At 33.2% G+C, this 24,922-nt stretch overlaps 2 protein-coding genes across 2 annotated transcripts; both read left to right on the forward strand.

Moving 5' to 3' along the window:
- Positions 1–5,977: 5,977 nt before the first annotated feature.
- Positions 5,978–7,051, forward strand: LOC133175725 (thyrotropin-releasing hormone receptor-like). Its single transcript, XM_061310832.1, has one exon. The coding sequence runs from the start codon at positions 5,978–5,980 to the stop codon at positions 7,049–7,051; it is 1,074 nt and encodes a 357-aa protein (XP_061166816.1).
- Positions 7,052–16,411: 9,360 nt separating this feature from the next.
- LOC133175726 (neuromedin-U receptor 2-like) lies at positions 16,412–17,470 on the forward strand. The gene has a single exon (XM_061310833.1). It carries the CDS (start codon positions 16,412–16,414, stop codon positions 17,468–17,470), a length of 1,059 nt encoding a protein of 352 aa, XP_061166817.1.
- The last annotated feature ends 7,452 nt before the right edge of the window (positions 17,471–24,922 follow it).

The raw sequence follows: 24,922 nt of genomic DNA on the forward strand, positions 1-24,922 counted from the left end.
CTGGAGTTCTATATCTCGGAAACTAGAGATGGTACCATCACCATTTTTTCACAGAAGTGGTAACTGACCACTAGTAGCCTACCCTCAAAATTTCAGACCCCGGGACAGGGGACTTCGATGTCCCCGAGCCCGATGTTTATTCATATAGTATTATATTGTAAGTATAAAAACTGGAGTTCTATATCTCGGAAACTAGAGATGGTACCATCACCATTTTTTCACAGAAGTGGTAACTGACCACTAGTACCCTACCCTCAAAATTTCAGACCCCGGGACAGGGGAATTCGATGTCCCCGAACCCGATGTTTATTCATATAGTATTATATAGTAGGCCTAAAAACTGGAGTTCTATATCTCGGAAACTAGAGATGGTACCATCACCATTTTTTCATAGAAGTGGTAACTGACCACTAGTAGCCTACCCTCAAAATTTCAGACCCCATGACTTATGTTTAAATTTTGAATTGCGAACTGCGTTCTGGAATGCAGTTCACTTTTGAATTGCGAATTGCGAACTGCGAACTGCGTTCCAAAATCTGATTGCCTATGATTCAACCCTTCCGACAAGGCAGCCTAAGCTGATTGAGACCAGCTTGGGCACTTTGAACTCTATCGTCCACGTAGTCCCAAAGATGTTCGATGCGGAAAAGATGGTCTTTACGGAGACCAGTCAAGTGGATGAATTTGATAGTTTGCGAGAAAGTCGAGAAACAATGGCAGCATTGGGACGGGGGTTGACATGCCGAAGAAAATAGGCAAACGACGCACGCGTGCGCGAGTGAGAAGAACACCAACGTAAAGTTGACGAGTTCACAAACCAAAATCGCGAAATCGATTTCCTTCAGTTTTGGGGTGAATGTAACGACTATCATTATCGGCCGCAGCAGCGGCCGATCTATTTGTGGTTGTGTTAGAAAGTGCACTTGGGGAAATGAGACGTTATTTCTTTATTAGTTCATTAAATTAATTCTTAAATGATAACATGTATAAAATCATGAGTGAAATGTTTTAAAAACTTGCTTTAAACTAAGTCTTCATTGTTGTTATTATGTTTCAATTTCATTATCATTTCTCATCAGATAATTGATAATTTATGATTATAAAAAAAGTTTACAATAGGTACTCTCCATCATGGGAGTGTGTAAGATATGAAAGCAAATCGTTATGATTTTCCGGATAATAATGAAGTGGTAAAGGTGCATGATGAATAAAAATTGAAAAGATGTTCAACTAGTAAAAATTGTTTTGAATATGCTGCAGCTGCGAATGACAAAAGGATAATTTTTTCTACATTTTGCACCGCGCCGTGCAGCATAGCCTACTCTGCAGAAATCATGGGCATTATCACGTGACAAAGATCCAGGATAATTTAGATGACAATAAATTCTTATCACTTATCATTGACTTTATTACATCGATGAATCAATCTGATGAGCAAAGGCACTAAAATTTCTATCTAATTTATTTTTTTAAAATTATTTATTTATTTATTTTTCTTTGTAGGCAGTCTGAAATAAAAATGATCACTCTTTCAGCTTCGAATATCTTGTGCTTTCCTTGCATGGATGCTTTCAAAATTTGGAAAGTACTTTTTGAAATGCTAAATTTTGTTTGCGGCCGATTTGATCCTTTGCATCAATTTTACTTGTAGTCTAATGTAATAATGGCAATTTTAGGGTAATGCGATGGGATTATACAGGTGGCGGGATGAATAGCCCAATCTTGGAGCTGTTACGCGTCAAAGTCATTGTCACGGTTGGTTGAAAACCTTTCTAGGCCCTTTTTGACGATGGATAAGACGTTCTATGGTGGAAAAATTCACAACAAACTGCACAGAAACCTGTTGTTGCCTTTGTCCTTACTTAATGGGCAATGCAATAACCAGACCCCATGAAACTTCCGTCAACCGTACCATGATTGCAAGAAATGTACATCGTCTGTAAATACCGAAAAACGATGTGTTTAACTAAAGTGCAGCAAGTGGTACTAAGAGATGTGTTGAAAAACATGTCGTCGTCAATATGCACGTGTTTTCGGCTTTTTACCACTTTCCCTACGTGACGTCATACATTTTATGGTTGAGTAATTCTGAACACTGACTTTACTGCACAGTAAGGCCAACATTTTTTTATTTTCTGTTTTACGGGAATTTTTTTCAGAAATTTGAGTCGGGGGGTCGAAATAAAAATAAAAATAAAAGCTCGAAATTTAAGCAGTCGGTCAGAAAAATGAAAATAAAATGAAAAAATGCAATAAAAATTTTTACTTTTAATTAAGGATGGAATTTTTTTTCTATGACCTTAATTTGTTAGGGAAAAAGTTATTTGAAAAATTGATGTGTACAAAACACAAAACTGATAATGTTAATGTACAGTGTATCAATGAACTATTTTAAATTTAACTTTCTCTTAGAAATTTGGGGCAGGGGGTGCATTTCTAGTATTAACAGCTTGCAGTTTCTAACATTAATGCAAATCAAACATACAAATCTGTAGTCTTCTCTCAGTTGTCAAATATCATAGTGTCACCACAGTAAAACTTATAGGACTTAAATGTCACATCCCTCATAAACTTTTCAGGAACTTTTACTTTTCGATATTCAGCAAATTACAAGATCTGAGGATTTTGGACTAGCTTTGGCAAAGTTATGGCAAAAATACAGTGAGACATTAAATGGATCAGCTAAACTAAATTAATTTACAGAAGTGCACGTGAGACATGATAAAAAGAAAAGTTGTATAATATTTTTCTCATCGCAATTCAAATTAATATATACGTAGGTGGAAAAAAGTACCCCAATCTCTTTACTGAAAACATATTCTCATCGCAATTCAAATTAATATATACGTAGGTGGAAAAAAGTACCCCAATCTCTCTACTGAAAACATATTCAAACTTCCTCAATCTGTAGTATATTTGATCTCTTTTCATCCTTATATTTTTCTTTCTAAGCATGCTAAATTTCAACATAATTGTAGAAAATATGTACATTTTTCCTATAGTATACACATGACAATATTCTCTTTACTGCAGAATTCAAAAAATTAATTGTTGAAATTGGTTCTTATCCACAACTTTTGAATGATAAAAAAAACAGGTCTTGAATTTAAATAATATTTACAACAATACTCTTCCTTAGTGGTAAAAAAAGTTGTTTTACTAAACAAGAGATAAATATACACTATATCAGCTGTTATTAATAGCTGATGTACATTAATTTGTTAGCACGCAAAATTCCATAAAATGATAAAAAAGGAAATAATGTTTTGTATCAATCAAGCATATATTTTCGTAGGTAATTTTGAATTCCAATATTTGTCATAAAACGAGTGAAAGTTGTGACTCAAATTTCCTCAGTCACGCAACTTTCTACCAGGGGCCTGTTTCACAAAGGTTTCCTAAGATATGTCGTAAGACATAACTTAAGATATGCCTAAGTTATAACTTAGGAAGTTTCTAATATTTGTCACAGCTGTTTCACGAAACAATCTTATCTTAAATTTATCCTAAGACATTTCTTAAGTTGTGTTACGAAGTTATGAAATAACTTCTCCACTCTGTCTACAAATCTTACTGTTTGGAGGATGTCAGTATGAGTAAAAATCTTTAGTTTGAGTCGGGTTTTTTCAAGTAAAAAAACAGCTTGAAAAGGGGAGGGTCGGGAGGTTAGGGGTTACCCTCCACTTTCAAAGGACTTGGACAGAAGTATGGTTTAACCTTGACAAGTTTCCTACACACACACACACACACACACACACACACACAGAGTGACACACATACTACCCCCCCCCCCCCCCCCCGTCACAAGACGTGTATATTTTTAAACTAATATTTGTGCTATTATATGTTTGCCTTTTATTTTGCTCTTTATAAGGTAACGGAGGTTTGCAATTGTTTATTCCCCCCTACTATATATTTTTCTACTAGTATCGTTTCAATTAGAAAATGGAATAAATTTAAAACAATAATTGCTTCGAAGGACAAGCAATCTAACAGAGACCTTATTTTCTTTTTATTTCTTCGCGAATGAGTGCTCCACGTTAGTTGTACATGTTACTGTGTAATTTAAAATAAGAATTTTTCGACAGATAAGAAATTCCAAATTCGCGACTGTGGAAACACTAATCAGAAAAAAAAGTTGAAAAAAGGAAATATATTATAATCTTCATGCATAATTATACCATGACAAATCAGCCCAAAAGGGACAGGGGACCTAATATTCTGTAACACAACATACATTTGGTCAGGGGAAGAGTTGAAAAGAAGTGGAGTCATTAAGCGGAAACAGAGGGAAAATGGTCCAAGTCTTGCACTTCAACGCCTCCTTCCTCCCATGGGAGATAAGATACAAGCAATTTTTTGAGAAACAGCTATATCAGGAGCTGAAGAGAACAAATTTGTTCCCTTATCAAACTATAATCTTTCAAATACTAAATATCGATTCAAATACTAGTAATATTATCAGATTTGAAAATATATAATAATGGTTCAAATTATATGCAAAGTTTAGTAACACAGACAATAGTGTATATAGCGTGGAATTTTTTTGTTAACAAAAATCGTGCTATTTAAATGATAGGGAATTAATCCAACATGTGTAACTATTTTATAGTAACATTGGGAAATCCACGAATTCGAGAGAAATGAAACATTCCATAAGTACAATGTATTTGTAGTTTCAACTTCACCAATGGACATTTTTATATACCTTGGATTAATTTTGACTAATGATACAGACACATCTCTGACAATTCTTAAAATCCCTTTCTTAGGTATTACATACAAAGTAAAGCAGTTATAACCTGAAGGGATCACAATCATTCATATAATAGTAATCCTTTGGATTTTTTCTCTGCCTGAACACACACAGTATCTTTCTGTAAGAATCCTTGTACATGTACCTACAGCCGTCATATTTAGTTTCTTCCTAAGTCATTGATTTACTTGTCTTAAAGTTACGACACAACTTAGGAATATCCTAAGATAAGACGAGGTTAGTGAAAAGGATAAGTAATGAACTTAGGAAAACGTTCTTTCCTAAGATATAACTTAGTCCTAAGTTAGCTTTGTGAAACGGGCCCCAGTTCTACAGTGTTCTGTTCTGTCGTTAATTGTAAAAGAAAACATTATTGTCTTAAAATTAAGTTTAAACAAATCTTCAAGACGTATTTCAATGTATTGAAGCAACTGTCAAAGATAATACGTACTCAAAACTTTTCAAAACAAGCGGTTAACATGGTTAACAGAACCTTAATTTCCACGTGGCCCTCTGCATGACATTTGATCAAGATTACTGTTTCGTCTGTTTCATTCAATCTTCATTAAAAGTTAATCTGAAATTTTATTATTTTTCTAATATATGACATTGACATGTCACTTTTTAAAATGACTACTTAAAAATAAATGAAATCCTCCGATTCTGACATTTTGGCGCTATGCTGTGCAGTGACTATTCACACTTCGAATACTGTGATTGGATGAATATATTTACCTCAGCCAATGACAAATCGCATTTTGAAAGGCTTGTGAAAAGTTTATTTATATCTCTTTTATTTTTTCAGTGACTACAAATGAACTATCGGCGGGAGAAATAAAAATAAAACGTGAATTAGGGACTTTTATTTTTATTTCATTTTAGCCCAAATTAGGGTCGGCGCTCCCGTAAAACAGGATATAAAAAAATGTTGGCCTAACCAAGATATCCCTCTGACCAATTTACATAATTTTCGATTAAGCAGTAAAAAAAAATTCGCATATTATATGTTACCCTGCGTTTCTTTTTCCTTTCAGTATATTTATATGGATTAACCTCATGAAAGGCCTATATTTGTATTATACTAGTATATACATGTATATGTCAGATATAATTATTAATTCATATAATTTATGTTTTTATTACAAGAAAGATCATAAAAAATTATTATAATATTTATCATTTATGAATAAAATGTTTAAGATCTTTTACTTATTTTCAGCCATGTCAGATTTAAATGTAACACAACGCAACCATGGTAACGATACTACGACCATTACCACAAACCTATCTTTTTCCACTTTCGGATCACAGGAAACGGGACAAAGTGTGATTGATTACATCAATTACGTTTTCCTCCCAGCAACTGTTACCATAGGAATCACGGGGAATATCCTGACCATTATCGTAATGAAGTCCAGACAATTTTCTGCCGCTCCCTCCTCATACTTGCTGATTTGCCTGGCTGTCTCAGACAGTGTTCTGCTTTTGATCCAACCGTTAAATAAATCATTTGTTATGGATGTGATTGGTCAAGACGTCAGAGCGTGGCATAGCGCAATTTGCAAGCTGTACTTCGTCATAAGAAGGACTTCGAAAGTAACGTCATCGTGGTTTGTCGTCGGTCTTTGCGTCGAACGTTTTATTGCTGTGTGGTTTCCGTTAAAAGCAAAGTTTTATATGACAAAACGTACACTGGTTGTTGGGATTCTGGCTGTTTACGCTATCACTTTTGCCTTCACAGGCGCGTTTAGTTACGCAACAGACGTGGTGAAGGGAAGATGTCAACCGGACGTTTACGATCGGGAGGATTCGTTTGCTAGAGAAAGATTTGGCGCCATGTTAAGGGCAGGAACGGTCTTGTATTCCGTTGCCCCCTTGATTATATTGGTAACCCTAACACCACTCATTATCGGTAAGCTGATTCACCACAATCAGAGAAGACAAAGGATGACCGGATCCGCTGCAAACAATAATAAAGATGACGGTCGCGTTACAGCTATGCTAATTGGTATCGTTTTTGCCTATATCATACTAGTGCTACCAATTACAGTTCTTCATAACGCCGCATACGAACTCAAGATCAGCGCATTTGCTAGTGACAACGCTGGTTTTGATCTCTTCAAAGAAATTTCCCAATTGTTGGAGCAACTGAATTACGCGTTGAATTTTTTCCTGTATGTGATGACGTCACGGCGTTTTAGAAGCGTTCTGTGGGAAGTAATCACCTGCAATTCTTTTAATTTTCAGAGGTCAAAGTCAAAGAGTACCACCCTTATGTCAAAACTGTCGAAGTAGATATTCTCACTTAAAAGTTGTTTTTCTTTCTAGAAACTTTTGCAAGTACGCATTGTATTTACTTGGAGTATTTGTTTATTTGAGGTTCAAACTCCTTGTTAATTCCAGATTAATTTATGGGGAATAAAGACAAATTTGCATACACAGGGCATAAATACTTCCCTCCTTAACTCCCAATAACTAAACAAAACACCAGACTATCATATCACTTTATATCCAATCTCATTACAAAACATCAGACAATCAGATCACTTTGATCAGTTTTTGTGATCATAATAAAGAATCCCAACAAAATCAAGGAAAATATTTAAATTATGTTTCACAGAAAGGATAGTTGAAAGTCCGGACTTTGTCGTGCCCGGACTTAAATGTCACTGTGTTACATGTATTTGCATTCACTTGCAAAAAAAAAAATCTATCTGGCATTACATCGAGCACTTTCATTGCTTCATTTCACACTTTATCTTCATATAGCTACGTTTTTAGCTTTCTCTCATTGTGTCAAATACAAACTAAAAAAAAAACAACAAAAAAACAAAACAAAACAAAAAAAAAACATAAAAAAATAAACAAACAAACCAAAAAAATATCATTTCCTACCCGTGTCTTAGACCGATCTTATAAAACAAGCCAAACTTCAACACAATTCCTAGAAAAAATCGAGGAAAAATATAATAATATTATATATATATATATATATATATATATATATATATATATATATATATATATATATATATATATATATATATATATAATATCAATGATAATTAATTTTAATTTGAATTGTTGAAATAAAAAGTTCAACTTTGAAAGAACGAAGTTCACTTAGGGCCTTTTATGGCTCTAAGAATTTCTTAAAAGTCATTTTCTCGCTAGTCCATGTATTATGTCGACATGAATTGCTTCATTATCCTCAAATCCTGACAATTTCTTTAAGAATGGCCCCCCAAAAATTACGCAGTTTTTAATATTTTGCATAGACCCCAACCAAAATGTTTCAATGATCCAAAATATTCAATTATATAATGAAAGAACTATTTCAGAATATTGTAATCCATGTTTTATTTTTTGGATCGAGGGGTGGGCCCATATTTGAATTATTTGCTGAAAGTACCTAAAAAATACATTTATTTTCTTCAAAATTCAAGAACATTTCAATTTCACAATTCCTGTTTTTCATACCTGGATACTCAGAGGAAACTTTTTAAAATAGGAAATGAAAGTTCTAAGTCTCTACTTTATATTGATGGTTGAAATGGGACACTGGGACTTGGTCAGTTAAGTATATAGACAGGGCCATTTTATGGATAAAGTGAACCTAGCTCTTTAGAAAACAGTAAATATTCTGATGAAATTCATAGAATAATTTTATCTTATTGTCTATGTATAAAAATTCAATATTTTTTATGTTGATTTGTAAATTTAAGTTGTCATAATATATATTTTATTTCTTAAATGGAATATTTGCCGGGAAGACAATAAAACGATTAAAAAACTTTTAAAGTATCTAGTCGTGACTTCTCTGTGCTTATATACACTGTCTGTTTTATTTTCAATGTTAATATATTGATCTCTAAATAACCAAGATCACCATGTAATAATCTTGCTCGTTTGTACATACACTGTATTTTATACATGTACGTACAATAAGGTAACTTAACTAATTTATTATTATTAATTATGCCCCGTATCGAAGATTCGGGGGGACATAGTTTTTGCCCTGTCCGTCCATCTGTCTGTCTGTTTGTCTGTCCGAAAAAACTTTAGGATTGCCCATAAATTTTGATTGGTTGGAGCTATGGCTTTCATATTTTACAAGTGTATTCCTTGTGAGAAGACCTTTCTTTGGGTACCATCATAATTGACCTTTCGACCTTGGAGTTTGACCCAGTTTTGCAAAATTTATCGAACTTTAACCTTGGCCATAACTTTTGAACGGTGAAAGCTAGGGCTTTCATTTTTTCACATGTGTAATTCTTGTGATAAGACCTTACTTTGGATTCCAACAACTTTGACCCTTTGACCTTGACCTTGGAGTTTGACCTACTTTTGAAAAACTTTAACATTGGCCATAACTTTTGAACAGTTAGTGCTAGGGCTTCCATACTTCACAGGTGTGATTTTTGTGACAATACCTTCCTTTTGATACCAACAACTTTGACTCTTTGACTCTGACCTTGGAGTTTGACCTACTTTTGAAAAACTTTAACCTTGGCCATAACTTTTGAACAGTTGGTGGTAGGGCTTTCATACTTCACATATGTAATCCTTGTGACAATACCTTTCTTTGGATACTATCAACTTTGACCCTTTGAACTTGACCTTGGAGTTTGTCCTACTTTTGGAAAACTTTAACCTTGTCCATAACTTTTGAACGGTTTGTGCTAGGGCTCTCGTACTTCACATATGTAATCCCTGTGACAATACCTTCCTTTGGATACAATCAACTTTGACCCATTGACCTTAGAGTTTGACCTACTTTTGGAAAACTTGTAACCTTCGATATAACTTTTGAACAGTTGTTGCTAAGGCTTTCATATTAAAATGTCTATTCCTTGTGGCAAGACCTTCATTTGGATACCAACAATTGTAATCCATTGACCTTGGAGTTTGGCCTACTTTTGAAAAACTTTAACCTTGGCCATAACTTTTGAAAAATTGGTGTTACGGATTTCATATTGTATTCCTTGTGAGAAGGCCTTTCCTTGGGCACCATTAATTTTGACTATTTGACCTTAATCTTGATGTTTGAACTTTAACCTTTTCCATATCTATTCAATGGTTGCCGCTAGGGTTTTCATATTTCACAGGTATATTCCTCAAAACAAGACCTTACTTTGGTTACCAACATACATGTATTTGATTTGCATTTGAGAAAGTTTAACCTTTGCTATAAGTTGCCAAACGGGGGCATCAGTGTTACACAAACACATCTTGTTTATTTAAGAAATAAGTGTGTATTTGTAATATTTGCTGTGTACGAGCATGATAACTGACCTGGAAATGAGAAAAATCCTTATGCATATTGTTCGACTGGAAGGTAAATTTTTAGATGGGAGATCAGTGTTCTAACACTCTTCAAACATGTGTTCATCATTTCTTCTTTAAAGAGTTCTTGAAAGAATTCTTTAAAGAACTCTTGAGCATGTGAAATTTGCTGATTTTCAATTTTTTAAAAAATTTATTATCATTATTATCATTTTGATAATCATTTACATTTTTTCTACTTTGAACAGTAAGGATAGCAGTTGTAATTAGTATCGAACATAAATATTCTCCTTTCCGTCGGAGGTAGGATATAAGGTGTCAATTATGATGGTTTATAACAGTTTTATTAGTAATGAGTGTCCATATATATACACTGTATATACCCGAGAATGGAGGATGACGTCGTCTCCTCTCTGTTTTGCGGTTTGAGTCTATCGTCTGTTTCATTCATTCTGGCGGTTACCAGGTCAGTATATTTTCTTTTTTCTTGAAAAAGCTTCCAACAATCATTAAGAATTCAATTATTATAAATATCAATTTCAAATTTTTATATTTTTGAATATAAAGTAGAAAAACAAAACAAAAATAAAAATTTTGGACCAAAAATCCAAACTTCTACATATAGAAAATTGTCTGTATTTCCATGTTAGGGGTTTCCTTTACCATATTCTCCAAAAACATACTGTCTTTTATTAATTTTCAATCTTAAGTTGAAAACGATTTGTCATGTAATCATTTTCAGCTTTAGATTGAAAATTAATAAAAGACAATACCATATACAAGGTCTGGTGTTTTAATAGTTCACATTTCTATTTAAAAACTGAGACATGGCTTTTTGTCAGGCACGTAGTATCGATTTTGAAAAGGGGGGGGGGGTTCGGAAAAAAATTTGACAACTTACATGTAGCTTAAAAATCATTCCAAAAAGTAATTATAAAAGAAATTTTAAAAAGTCTGCAGCTACGTTTAGTCAACATTAAAATTACTGGTACTTGATAAGGAACCTTTAGGAAAAATTCCGTCCAGGAGGTATAGGTTATTTCACATATTTGCAGTATAACCGGAGTCTGGCAATTTGAAAGGCAATTTTTGAATATAGATTTAACTTTATCGAGGGAATTACATGCACGAAACCTATTACATATCTGCAACTTTTTCAAAAACTTTTCCCTGACAAATTTAATTTTTTTAGGATTAAAAAAAGAAGAAGAAGGTGCATTGTGACAATTTTTCATACGAATTCATATCCTTTATTAATTCTATGGAGACTCCAAATATGTTTTTAACATTTTCATGTATGTCAATCATAAGCAAAAATGATTAGTGCTGCATCAAACGTAAAAGATCGAAGGACAAATCACACCCTTTTATATAATTAGCCTTTTATAGCCCCCTGAAATCGGCATCGAGAGGGACCTTGAATAGAAATTTAAAATTGTAAACAAAACGTCAATGCAACTATACCCTGACCCCTTTAAAAAGGAATTAAATACGAACGTTTTAAAAGGGAAAATGTTATTGTGACGTGTATGCTTTAAAGAACTTAGGGGGCTGGGTGGTAACGAATTACCCAATATGTCTACATGAAAAGTAAACATTATGGTTTTATAGCCATAAACAATTCATTATTAAGAGAAGGAAAAAAAACACGTTCTCTCTCAGATATTTAATGCATTTTCCTATATTTTTATACGGGGCCCTTTTTTTCCACGAGGTTTCAAAGTCTAAAAAATGGTAATGTTTATCCATCCCTATCATCCTTTCTTGGATAATCTTAATTATTTTCTCTCCCTACATTAAATTTAACCATGTACGATTTCCTTAGAGCCAACGATGAACCGGATATTTTTCAAATAAAATTACTGAAGAGAAAATAGTAAATTTATTACACTTATACATGACAGGCAACGAATTTTATCAAGTAGAGAATTAATTGTAGATCAAGCGATAATTTACTCCGAAGAAGAAGACAAGAACATTGATGTTATTTCCGGTATTATAGTGTTTTTATTATGTTCTAATCCTTGATCCTTAACAATGAAAATGTCCTTTCGGTCGGTTCTATTGATTAAGGTGAACGATAAAACAAAAAAAAGGGAGAAATATCTAGCTCCGTACGTTAATGACCGATTTGGCTAATTTCAATTTTAAATGATGATAAATCACAATCTATCAACCAATCCTTAGCTTAATTTTGTAAGAAACTATAATATTTCATTGATTGTCAATGTTGTAAAGTCTTACGTGCTATACTTTGTGGGAAAGAAAAGGGGAGCAACGGGAGAGCACAAAAGCTTTGGGACATTAAATGTCATTCGTCTGTCCACATATTATAACATGTATTTGACCTTTTCGAATATACTATGATTTTGGCCTCGTGATTTTGAAGTTTGACCTACTTATGACCCCCGATGACAATGTTTGATCAAAGTGTTACATAGGAATAGATAAGAAAAATCTTTAAAAATCTTCTTCACAATAACAGCAAAGTCAAGATTGGTGATATTTATATGGAAGCATCCTCATGTTGTGTAGATTCAAGTTTGTTCAAATCATGGTCCCTAGGGGTTGGGTCGGGCCACGATATGTGATCAAAATTTTACATTGGAACATATAGGGAAAAAACCTGCTGTTGAAGAACAGAAGGGCCGTAGTTTCTAAGCTGCGTGTTTTGGCCCATAGGCTTCTTGCTAATAATTTTAGCATATAGTTACACACCATTTTTAGTGATTTTTAGTGATTCCAGTGCTAAATAAATATTGGACTAACATTATCGATAGTCTATATGATATCTTTACAAACGTTGTAAATAGATGTACCTCCTCCCCCTAAAGAATTTAACCCCCGACCTCAAGGGGAAATCTTTATCATCTCTGGTTTTTCACATCCCTCTTTCTCTTAGAGTACTGAGTCAAACGTGCATTCATAAAATACTATGACGGGAGACCAAAAGTAATAGCTCTTATTAAAATATGACGTTTACATATAGGAAAACACTTTAACAAGTGTTGTTGAAAGGCTACCTTTTCTATAGCTGAATTAATATCTAAAATTTATTTTTAAATCTGTTTTTGTTCCGAGATTTATACCCATGTGATGATTAGGTCTTATCCACAAGTATAAAGAGTTGTTATCAGTCGATAGCATCGTACGTATGCGCATTGCATAACAAAGTTGTAGAGGAAAAAAAAATCCACTAAGAGAATTAATAACAAGAGGCCAATGGGCCACATGGGTCACTTGAGTAACTATGGCCTACTTTATTAGCATTTTTCCCTAATATATTCCTGTGTAAAATTAAGGTAACATATTATGACCCCGTCCTACCCTTAGCCCCCACCCTACCCTCAGGTGTCATGATTTGAACAAACTGGAATCTGAAGATGCTTCCGTATATATATGACCAATCATGGCTTTGCTCTTCTGAATGATTAATTGATTGATTGAATGTTGTTTTAAGCCCAGTTCGAGAATTTTTCACTCATTTAGAGACGTTAACATATACCGGTGAACGGCTTCAAATATAGACCTTTACTCGGCAGTGAGGGTTCTTTATCGTGCCAACGCCTACCGTGACACGGGGCCTCGATTTTTAAGGTCTCGATCATCCGAAAGACCCGCAACTTTTACTTCAACTAGATGAAATCCCGCGCAAGCGCGGGGAATTGAATTTATACCACTACCGACAGAAAATATACTGTAGTTTCTACTGACAGCCCACAAGCTTATAACAGGAAGAAATACTTTGTTCAAAATCCCTCATGAAGTAGATGTACAATTTACGTCTCCCCCCCCCCCCCCCCACCCCTTTTGTAAAAACTTGAAAAGTGACAATTTCATTAAGTGACTTTTATTGTGAAACCTGCTATACTATTTTATGGATATTTTACTTCAGATGCTCTTATTTCATTTCCGTCAAGGATAAAGCAGCGAATATGCACATTTTACTGGTTTTTTTTTTTCGGGGGGGGGGGGGGGTCAAAGTTACTTGGGTCTTGGTTTATAAATATGTATGTACCTCATTGATATGTAAAAAAATTACTTTACTTTTTACATACCAATAAGGTACATACATATTTATAAACCAAGACCCAAGTACCTGTGTAAAAATTAGCTTTTAACGCCCTATGAATAGGCCGAGTATTTGATACATAAGACTGTATTCAGGAGGAAAAAAAAAATGAAATGTATTGATTGAAGCAGAAATTTTTAAGCTTTAATTGTATTTGAACAATACCTTATTCATTAATTTTCTCTTTTCATGTAAGCAAGTTTATTACGAAGTACGAAGTACTGAGGAATATATACAAACGAAGCACTGAGGAATTCATACAAATTTTACCGATAAATTTATTAGGAAAACTTACTACATATATTTAATAGTCTTTCGATATATAAATATATTCACAACTCACAACTTATAGTGTTATCAATCATTTACATTATTCCAATGACCATTCACACAAGAGTTTTTTTTATGTTTATCAGCTATAATCACCCCGTTTTTCTTTTTAACATCGGGCTCGATGCTATATGATGTTCTAGAAGCTTCCGTCAATATTAAGATCGGTGAATGACGAAAATAATTTGCACATTTCCCTTTTTAATCGGTTATCACAACTTATTTCTTTTATATAATTTAATCAAGTATTGATTGAATAATTCAGTAATGATATTTTATGAAATAAATAAACGATTGCTTGTTGTCAGTTTCATTAAAAATTACCCCTAACTTAGATCCGCCAACCGGAAACACCACCGTATTCACGTTTTTGCTATTTCATGGCTGTTTATAGAAATTGAAAGTAGACTTTTAATTTAATGTGCGATACTTACTATGCGAGTGAAATCTAAATATAGTTTACGGACATCTTCTTGTATCTAGTGTATTTATAGAGGAGTTAGTAAGAACCCTGGTGCACCCATTTCGGAGTTTATTTGCAAAATTTATTAATTTATAAGTATAGAAGTGTCGAGCGCTTGGTGAAGGAACAGTTGTTACCTATTTTTTATCGACTTAGGTCAGTCACGGCCGTGATTCGAACACATGACCTTCAAATCACGGAGCGAACGCTCTGCCGACTGAGCTATCGTGACGGACTGTGTTTTGAATGAAGAAGACTCATGGATTTATCAGTATCTTCTCAGGGGCCGAAATTCGGCCCCATTCCCAATTGAAAATGAGTTAAATTTTTCCCAATTTGGCAGTATTTTTTCCCAATTGTTGAACAATGCTTTTATATTTAATTATCTTGGAAAAACGCCAAGTAAAATTGTCAGATTGCCTGTAATTTTTCTATGTTTAACTAATTTAGCAAAGGTACAGGCATAAAACATGTTTAAAAAACTCCTTAAACATCGCGACTTTTAATCCGAATTTCCTCTGTTTTCTGAAAATGGTGATATTGCGTAATAATATAGATTTATTAAGTAATTTCCGCATACTCAATTGATCTATGAGTGAATGTTAAGAACTGTAGGCATTTTTTCAGATAGAAAACATATTTTCAATGTATTTTTACATATTTAAAAAGGGGACTTTGAGAAAATGTGTACTTAATTAGTATAATATTTTGCAGGAGGTTTATAATCTCCAGAGACAGATTCTAATGACCTAAATTGGAATTTCATACACACATGTACTACCAATATTTGTATAGATACTTTATACTCATTGAGTCAAGTTTAGTTGTGTTAGTCTTACTATTATTTATAAGTTATCTTGTATGATGAAGTTGGATCATATTTAATTGTCTGTTTAGTTGCCCAAATTAGAGTTCATGCTAAAATGTTAAATGAATTACATCTGAAACATGATGTAAGCAAGATTTTTAATTTTTCCCAATTTCCTCAAATTGCCGATAATTTTTTCCCAATTCTCAAAAAATGGCGTTTCCCAAAATAGGCTGATAAATCCCTGAGACTTTAAAAGATTTTTCTTATGTACTCCTATGTAAAACTTTGATCTCTCATAGTGGCTCAATCCTACCCCGGGGTCATGATTTGAACAAACTTGAATCTTCATTATGTCAGGAAGCTTTCACAGTTTCATCTTTTCTGACCCAGTGGTTCTTGAGAAGAAGAATAACCCACCCAATTTTCATTACTTCTTAATTATCTCCCCCTGGAAGAGGGTGTGGCCCTTCATTTGAAGAAACTTGAATCCTCTTTACCCGATGATACTCTGTGCTAAGGTTGATTGAAATTGGCCTAGTGGTTCTGAAAAAGATGAAAATGTGAAAAGTTTACGACGACAACAACAACGGTAGAAACGGACAAATTTTAATCTGAAGAGCTCACTTGAGCTTTGGCTCAGGTGAGCTAAAAATGGAATATTACTGAAGGGTTTTTTGTTATTCATTTTCAGTCATGACTGATAACAATATAACACAAAGTGCGAGTAACGACATATCAAATACAAGTATTTCCACAAACCTGTCGGTTTCCACTTCCGGATCACAGGAGTCGGGACCAAGTGTGATAGATTACGTCAATTACGTTTTTCTCCCAGCAACCGTTACCATAGGCATCACTGGAAATATCCTAACCATTATCGTAATGAAATCCAGACAATTTTCCACCGTCCCCTCCTCATACTTGCTGATTTGTCTGGCTGTCTCAGACAGTGTTCTGCTTTTGACCCAGCCATTAAACAAGGACTTTGTTATTGATTTGATTGGTCAGGACATAAGAGCGTTGCATAACTCAACCTGCAAACTGTATTTCATCATTCGAAGGGCATCCAAGATGACGTCATCATGGTTTGTCGTTGGTCTTTGTTTTGAGCGTTTTATAGCGGTGTGGTTTCCCTTAAAAGCAAAGTTTTATATCACAAAACGTACACTGCTTGCCGGTATTCTGGCTATTTACGCTATCATTTTTGCCTTCACGGGTGCATATAGCTATGCCTCGGAGATCGTTAAAGGAATATGCCAACCAGATGTGTATGACGCAAAGGATCCCGCTGCTAGACAAAGATTTGGCGCCATGCTTAGGACAGCGTCGAGCTTGTATTCTATTGTTCCTATGATAATTTTGTTGACTCTGACCCCGCTTATTATTGCTAAACTGGTTCGCCACAACCAGAGAAGAAAAATCATGAAGCCTCAGAGTTCAACTGCACAGAGGAGTAAGGATGATCGCCGCGTCACGGCTATGTTGATTGGGATCGTTCTTGCCTATATCATATTGGTGCTACCAATCACAGTTCTTCATAATGCCGCATACGAGCTCAAGATCAGCGCATTTGCCAGTAACGACGCTGGCTTTAATCTCTTCAAAGAAATTTCTCAATTGTTGGAGCAGCTGAATTATGCGTTGAATTTTTTCCTGTACGTGATGACGTCACGGCATTTTAGAAGCGTTCTGTGGGACAAACTCACTTCCAAACCATTTCACTTTTCAGAAATTGGTAACGAAAAACAGTGAAAGAAATCAAAGCTATTGAAATGAATTTTCTCATTTAAAATCTTTAATTCCTTATTTTTTTTAAATGATACTGTTTGACTTGTTCGCAACAAATCATTCGCGATTCATCCGCATCTATTAATTTTTATTACTCATGAAACGTTCTGCATAAAAAACTCAATAAAAGAAATGGAAATATTCATGAGTTAAAGAAAAATATTATATTATTTTTTGCACAAAAATAAAATTCGATTTACAATACATATTTTGTATCAACATATCATATTGGGGTGGCATCTTTCCTCATTTGAAACATATAATTCTTAGGAGGGAAAGCAATTCTACAATCATTTGGAAAACAAACAACCTTCATACGGGTGAATTAAAAAAAATGACCAAATGCATATTTATCAACCCACACTAAAAATACAGGCAATGATAATAGATTTCTATGTCTCAGCATATGTCTTTAGATAGTGTCTAAATACCTGCCAAATATCTCGTTGATATATCAATTAACAAAAAAGTTATGCCCAAAAATGATGCTAAAATTGTCAGGAGTGCAATACCTTTTTGTGACATTTTGAAATTTTAATATTTTTTGGAGATCTGTAAAATAAAAAATAATGCTTCATGTTGAAAATAAAGACTTTCCTGATAATATTCAAAGTATTGAGCTTTAAATGTGGACTGTTATAACTTTTGTTTAATCAAGTTGTGGTCATGGCTGATGTTTAAAAAAATGTTATACCATGTCAGGAGTGCAACAGAAAAAATGTAGTGTTGCCAAAAAAAACATCAATTGTAAAATTCTGATAGAAAATTAAGACAAAAAAGAATTTTGGAAGTGTAAAATAATAACTGATATATATTTTAAAACTTAAAAATGTTATATAAATCACAAGCAGCATTAATGAGAGTCAAGTATATGTGCATACCCCAAAATGTCAGGAGTGCAACATTTGATGTTTTGCTCCCAAGCATAAAAAAACTATTATCATTATATGATTTTCTGATTTTTATTTTGGAAAATAAAGACACAAAGAACATTTTTACCAAATACATTTATTAATTACAGGATCTGTCTGTGCTTCAGATCCATATTTCTATGGTCAGGGATGCAACACATTTTTTTAAAGATTCAAGTTGTGTGACGAAAAGACTTCTATTCATGCTTAGAAGTATTCATTAATTAATAATGATCTTTTTGTATAATTTAATGCTAAATTATTGACAGTTTTATTATTAAAATCCTTTCTTTTTCAATTTTATCAATTCAGATGTGTTTTTATCTTTTTTGTGATTTTTTTAATGAACGTTAAAAATAAACACACTAAAACATTGTCATAAAATTCAAGTAATTCCTCCTCAACTTCACTGAAACAACAGAACAAGTTCTTATGTAATTTTCACTTCACAATTCTACTTTAAAGGCCCCAATGCATTTGGTCAGGAGTGCAGCAAATATGTTAGAATTATAAATCATCCACTAAGAATAAAAATAAAGAAAAAATGATGAGTAGAATTTTTCTGGTGGGTTACTCTGTTTGTCCTCTAAAGGAAAATATGCTTTAAAATATATTTTATCTTCTAAATATACATTTAAGCTAGTGTTTTGGCATAAAATAGGGTATAATTCCAGATAAAATGCGAATTTTAAATACTTTCATCTGTTTTAATTATGAAGTATTAGAGTATAAGTATTGCACAATTTCATTACCACTTGATGTTGCCAACACTTTATGATTTTTTGTGTTCTATGGTTTTAATTTTAAACTTTACTGCAGTCAGGAGTGCAACAAAACTGCTTCATAATTACCGATGCTTTTTAACCATCTTTACTAAAAAATAAGTTGAAAAAAATGCTTGATACTATTTGATGTTCAAAACACTATGTCTATATCAACAAATTACAGAAATTTTACAGTCAATTCAGGGAATAGTTTTCATCATTTCACATATATTTTAAATACAATTTATATATATTACACTTTGCAAATAATCATGTTTTAAGGTTTTCAAAATATGAAAAACTTGCTGTAAACGATGAAAAATATCAACACGACAAATTGATTTACAAAGTAAGAATGGGTTATTGTGTGTTATTATTTTTAAAACAATGTTAGATAAAATACATATCAGATGTCAGGAGTGCAACACAATAATGTAACATAGGGTCACTTCAAAATCTAGTATTTTTTGTAAGAGAACTCGTATATAACAATTCTTTTTTGGCTTAGATTTAAAGAATTGACATAAACGGACAGAAAAGTGAATTTTGGGGAATTTTATTGCTTCATATTTTTTTCATATTAAAACTTTACAAACGAGAATTGAAAAAATAATGTAAAATAACAATCAAAAAGCCAATTTTTTGTCATATGTACAAGAGAAGATACTCATTCAAGGTCTAGATTTAATCATTTATACCCCTGTTACCATTTTGAAGCATAAAAAACTATAATTTCTTGTGAGTATGTATTTTAGAAAGTCTTTTAAGGTGTAATGATATTTTCTTTTTTCAAAAGAAATTTTACTAATGAAAATTATGAAACTTTTTAATCCAATTGTCTATTCTATTGCCACTTCAGGATTTTAAACTAGAATGCATTTGCAATATGATGATATAAGTGTAAAATATGTTACAAGTAGTTGAATTTTGCCAAAAAAATTCAGGTTGGTGGTCATTTTTTTTAATTCACCCATACTCATCCTACCTCATCTGACCCTAAAAACGTCCAAGACACTCACCCTATATGATCTAATATCATCATTGAAAACTATTCACTTCGAGTCCCCGAAGTCAAAATCACATCCACTAATGAATGCTACCATTATTCTGAATGCACTTTTAAGAAGTTCAGTTTCATGATTCATACACCTTTGTCTTCTAGGAAAGGGTTGACACAATCATTGGCGCCAAATGTCACGAGTAAATCTTCGCGCCTTTTCCTAGGAATGTTCTATTGAATGGGTGTGATTTCTTCTAACCTAGTTTTCGAGTTTAAATTTTTTTTATTTATCTCATTTTTTGGAGAAATAAAACACATCGTATATGGGCAGGTAACACTAAAGCAATGGATTTGCTAAGTTTTCCTTCTTATTTATTTCCCGGTTATAACTTAAGTAGACTAGTCCAATTACTTTCATATACAAAACGCAATTCTACAAGTGATGTTGGAAACAAAGATAGAAGAAGTACATCATATCCTTTATAAAGATTTGAAATAATTAACATGTAACAGACAAAAATTTCTCAAGTGGAAGAACTGGCCATATATACATGATAATTCTGATACCCTCTCGTCATTCATGCAGTGGTTGATGCATTGAAAACACATTCTGCATGTCTTTCATAACAATAATTTCTTGTAAATAATTTCCGTATACATTTCTCTAAAGATAAAGCATTCTTTAGATTAAAAGTTTTTCATTCCAAGACAATAAATGGATATTCAGTCTTCAGGTATATATTTAGATGATGTCATTTTTCAAAATCGACATCCACTTCCACAATAAGGGAAATTGTATGCAGTTTTCTTCATCATGATAATCTTTTGTCAACATTTGGTTAATTTTTCTGGTGTGACACATTTTGACACGCTTCTAATACACAACAATGCGATTACCTCTTCATTTAACTTTGCCATGCACACCCATATATGGCATTAGTTCTTATAATAAGATTTTTAAAACATTATTGTCTTCAACATTCTGGGAGTAAAAATTATTTGTAATCAGAAATTAAAAGTACATGCTACAATTTAGACTTCTTAAGGATATTCATTTCTTTCAATAACATTTGTATTACAATTGGCATTATAAGTACATGTAGTTATCATACTTTCAGCTGTCTTTCGGCATTTATGATCTTCTATGCAGTTGAAACTAATTCACATAACCTTTACACAGCCATATCTTCCCAACATAAATCAATTATATTATAATTTGTTTTTCTTACTTCACTTTAATTAAAAACCATTTAAGGAATCTTCAATATCTTGTCATATTAACTTAAATGTTATCCACGTCATTGCATGTACTGTACATTCACAGACACCTGACGTTACTTATTTTTCTTTTAATAAAAAAATATACCCCCTACCTATATAATCAATTGATTATATAGGTAGGGGTATATTTTTTTATTAAAAGAAAAAAAGTAACGCCAGGTGTCTGTGGATTTTCAGATTTGGGCAAGTTGTTTTTTTCTTTTCCTGGATTCCATCTTAAAAAATTGGACGGAAACATTTATAATTATCATGCTTATACGTTCTGTAGATATTGATTGCTTTTAGTCAGGCAAGCTTTTTGTCAAAGCTATTACTTGTACAGTAGATAATATTCTCTTATTCAATACATTTATTCCGACACCTTGTCATATATTAAAACATAGGTAATCAGAGATTACAGAGCTAATCTAGTAGTGTGCATCCCTAGATGTAACATTTATGCAATTTTGGTCCGATAGAGCTTGCAGTTACTTGGGAATGGAATAACCTAAAAACTTTAAACTAGTCACTCGTCCAGAAAATGTAAGTCATATCCAGCATCTGAAGCAAGTTTGAGAGTGTTCATCCTGTGATACATCATCCATGCAAGATTGGTTTACTTTAACCTGGTCACTCATCTGGAAAATGTCGGTCAGATACAGCATCCAAAGCAAGTCCAGCAGTGTGCATCTTCAGATGTATCATCCATGCAAGTGTGGTCAACATAGGGCTTAAAGTTACTTGGAAATGAGACCTGCTCTAAAAACTTTAACCTGGTCACTCATCCAGAAAATGTAGGTCAGATCCAGCATCCGAAGCAAGTTCAGTAGTGTGCATCCTTAGATGTATCATCCATACAAGTTTGGTCAATAAAGGGCTTATAGTTACTTGGAAATGAGACCTGCTCTAAAAACTTTAACCTGGTCACCCATCTGGAAAATGTAGGTCAGATCCAGCATCCAAAGCAAGTCCAGTAGTTTACATCCTTAGATGTATCATTCATGCAAGTTTGGTCAATCTAGGGCGTATAGTTACTTGGAAATGAGACCTGCTCTAAAATGTTTAACCTGGTCACTTATCCGGAAAATGTAGGTCAGATCCAGCATCCGAAGCAAGTTCAGTAGTGTGCATCCTTAGATGTATCATCCATGCAAGTTTGGTCAATATAGGTCTTATAGTAACTTGGAAATGAGACCTGATCCAAATACTTTAATCTGGTCATTCTTCAGCTGAAATTGCAGCATCTGAAACCTTGACTGGTACAATGAAACATACTAGAAGCATCCCCCCCATTCATCTCTGATTAATATAGGGCACAGAAGTACTTGAAAAGAAAACTGCACCAAGAACTTTAACCTGGGACGCCGATGCCGAGGGTATTACATAAGCTCCCCCAACTTCGTTGAGGTGAGCTAAAAATGTATGTGCATTTGTAAACATGAAAAATATAGAATTCCAAAAATTTAATTTATAAGATCATTGAAACAACATATCTTTGTATTCTTTTTTTCTTTACTTCATTATATATAATTTATATATATATATATATATATATATATATATATATATATATATATATATATATATATATATATATATATATATATATATATATATATATATATATATATATATACACTACTTTTAGCGGCGTAACACAGTTTATGTTGTAATGCAGCATTAGACAGCCGACATCGGCGGGAAAAGCCAAAAGGAGGTAAATCTCATAAAAGTTTGTAACTGTATGCGTTTTTTATCCAACAAGTTGAGTGTTTTGTATCCCCGAGCCGTTGGCGAGGATAACTTAGATAATCAAAGTACTCAGAAGTACACAGAGCTGGCTCATCTACAGAGAAGTGAACAAAGACCGTTTTACATGAAACATACACTGTAATAGCAGATGAATAACAAGATACTGGAAGAATATGTAACACAAAAATATATTTATGACATATAGTATAAATAAAAAATGTTTTAAAAATTAAATAAAAATGCTGTTTGAATTTAACAGCGTAAACAATTTATCACATGTATCGTTTCGGGGTCTTATATCACTTACAGAAGTAAATAAACATTGATGCAGCAAGGTCAAATTTATGCACAAACGAGTCCTCAGCGGGAGTTTTAATTTTCATAAAGGTGTACATCGGGTCATGTGCTCCCCGCATTAGTGTTAGCCTGGTATATAGAATGTGACGCAGACAGGGAGACCTGATGAAAACCTTTCGCATATTTTAAACAAATAATTAATTGTGGAAGAGGGGAGAAAGTACTAGTATATTAACATTAATGGTTTTTTTTGTTTTTGTTTTTTGTTAAGAGAATTTCTTGGTTAACTTAATTTAGTGTTTGTATTGCCTCAAAGGTGGTTGAGCATACGTACTATATTCTTACTCGTAAATCTGATTTGGCGGTGAGGAAGCAGCATTTCCGGTTGAACACCGTAACATAAGCCGGCTATTGCTCTTCGAGCAATGAGCCCGGCTAAAAATCGTATCAAATCAGAATTCATGGGAGATCCTATAAATACGGGCAGATCTCTGGATTAAGGTAAGCTTATTTCAATTTAAATCTGGCAGAACTATACTTCGTTAAATATTTCTTGATTATATATGTTTATTATATCCAATGATACATTAACCTTGAGCTAAGATACAGAATCGGGGACACATGAATTCTGGAATTCCCTGTCCTCATGGTAATATTGTACAAATTAATCAAAAAGGATAAAATCGGTCACCAATACAATACATACTTCCTGATAAGCTTACAATGGGGATTTATCTCCATTTGTGTGTGATTTTGAATTTGTTCGCCAATTACACTCGGAAAATTATTTAAATATTGAGGTATAGCAATTTAAAAGCATTAGATTGATGCAATAAAATTTCATACCTGGGTCCCTCACTTGCCCTTGGGACAACGTTAATAATCTACACTGTTTACAGAATTTATTAAATGTTTCTCATCTTGACCCACTGAGCTAGATCAGTAAAAACAATGTTATATCAATGACTTATTTTAGACAAATTCGCTTCGAATGTTTTAATTGGCTTGTTAAGATGCTATCCTTGTAAAGTTTGAAGAGATTGACACAATCTAGTAAGAAAGTTTTACCTTGGATGAACTACCTTGGTCTTACGATCGACACAGAGAGCATTTTTTGCGATATTTCATTAGTTTTACGAAATATAATTTTCCAGTGCAGATCAATTTTCATCATGGACACCTCATTATCTAATTTCCAGCAAAAAACCAAGCAGAATCCACCCTAAAAAAATTGATAACATGAAAAAGACTCTAGCCGTACACATTTATTAGCATTTCAAGAATTAACACTTTTGGTACGATAGTCCCCCCCCCCCCCCCATCTTTTCTTTTCGTCAGAAATACCACAGTTAATAAAACAATGCCATCCATCATGTCATATACACTCAGTCCTGTCGCTATGAAAAACATATTTTTCAACAGATTGAAAGTA

Source organism: Saccostrea echinata, unplaced genomic scaffold (genome assembly GCF_033153115.1).
Source record: "Saccostrea echinata isolate AGI-Se365-2 ecotype Australia unplaced genomic scaffold, CSIRO_AGI_Sech_v1 ptg000064l, whole genome shotgun sequence".
NCBI lineage: Eukaryota > Metazoa > Mollusca > Bivalvia > Ostreida > Ostreidae > Saccostrea > Saccostrea echinata.

Coding starts and splice junctions, on each gene's coding strand:
- LOC133175725 (XM_061310832.1), top strand. CDS start 5,978: ATGTCAGATTTAAATGTAACACAACGCAACCATGGTAACGATACTACG.
- LOC133175726 (XM_061310833.1), top strand. CDS start 16,412: ATGACTGATAACAATATAACACAAAGTGCGAGTAACGACATATCAAAT.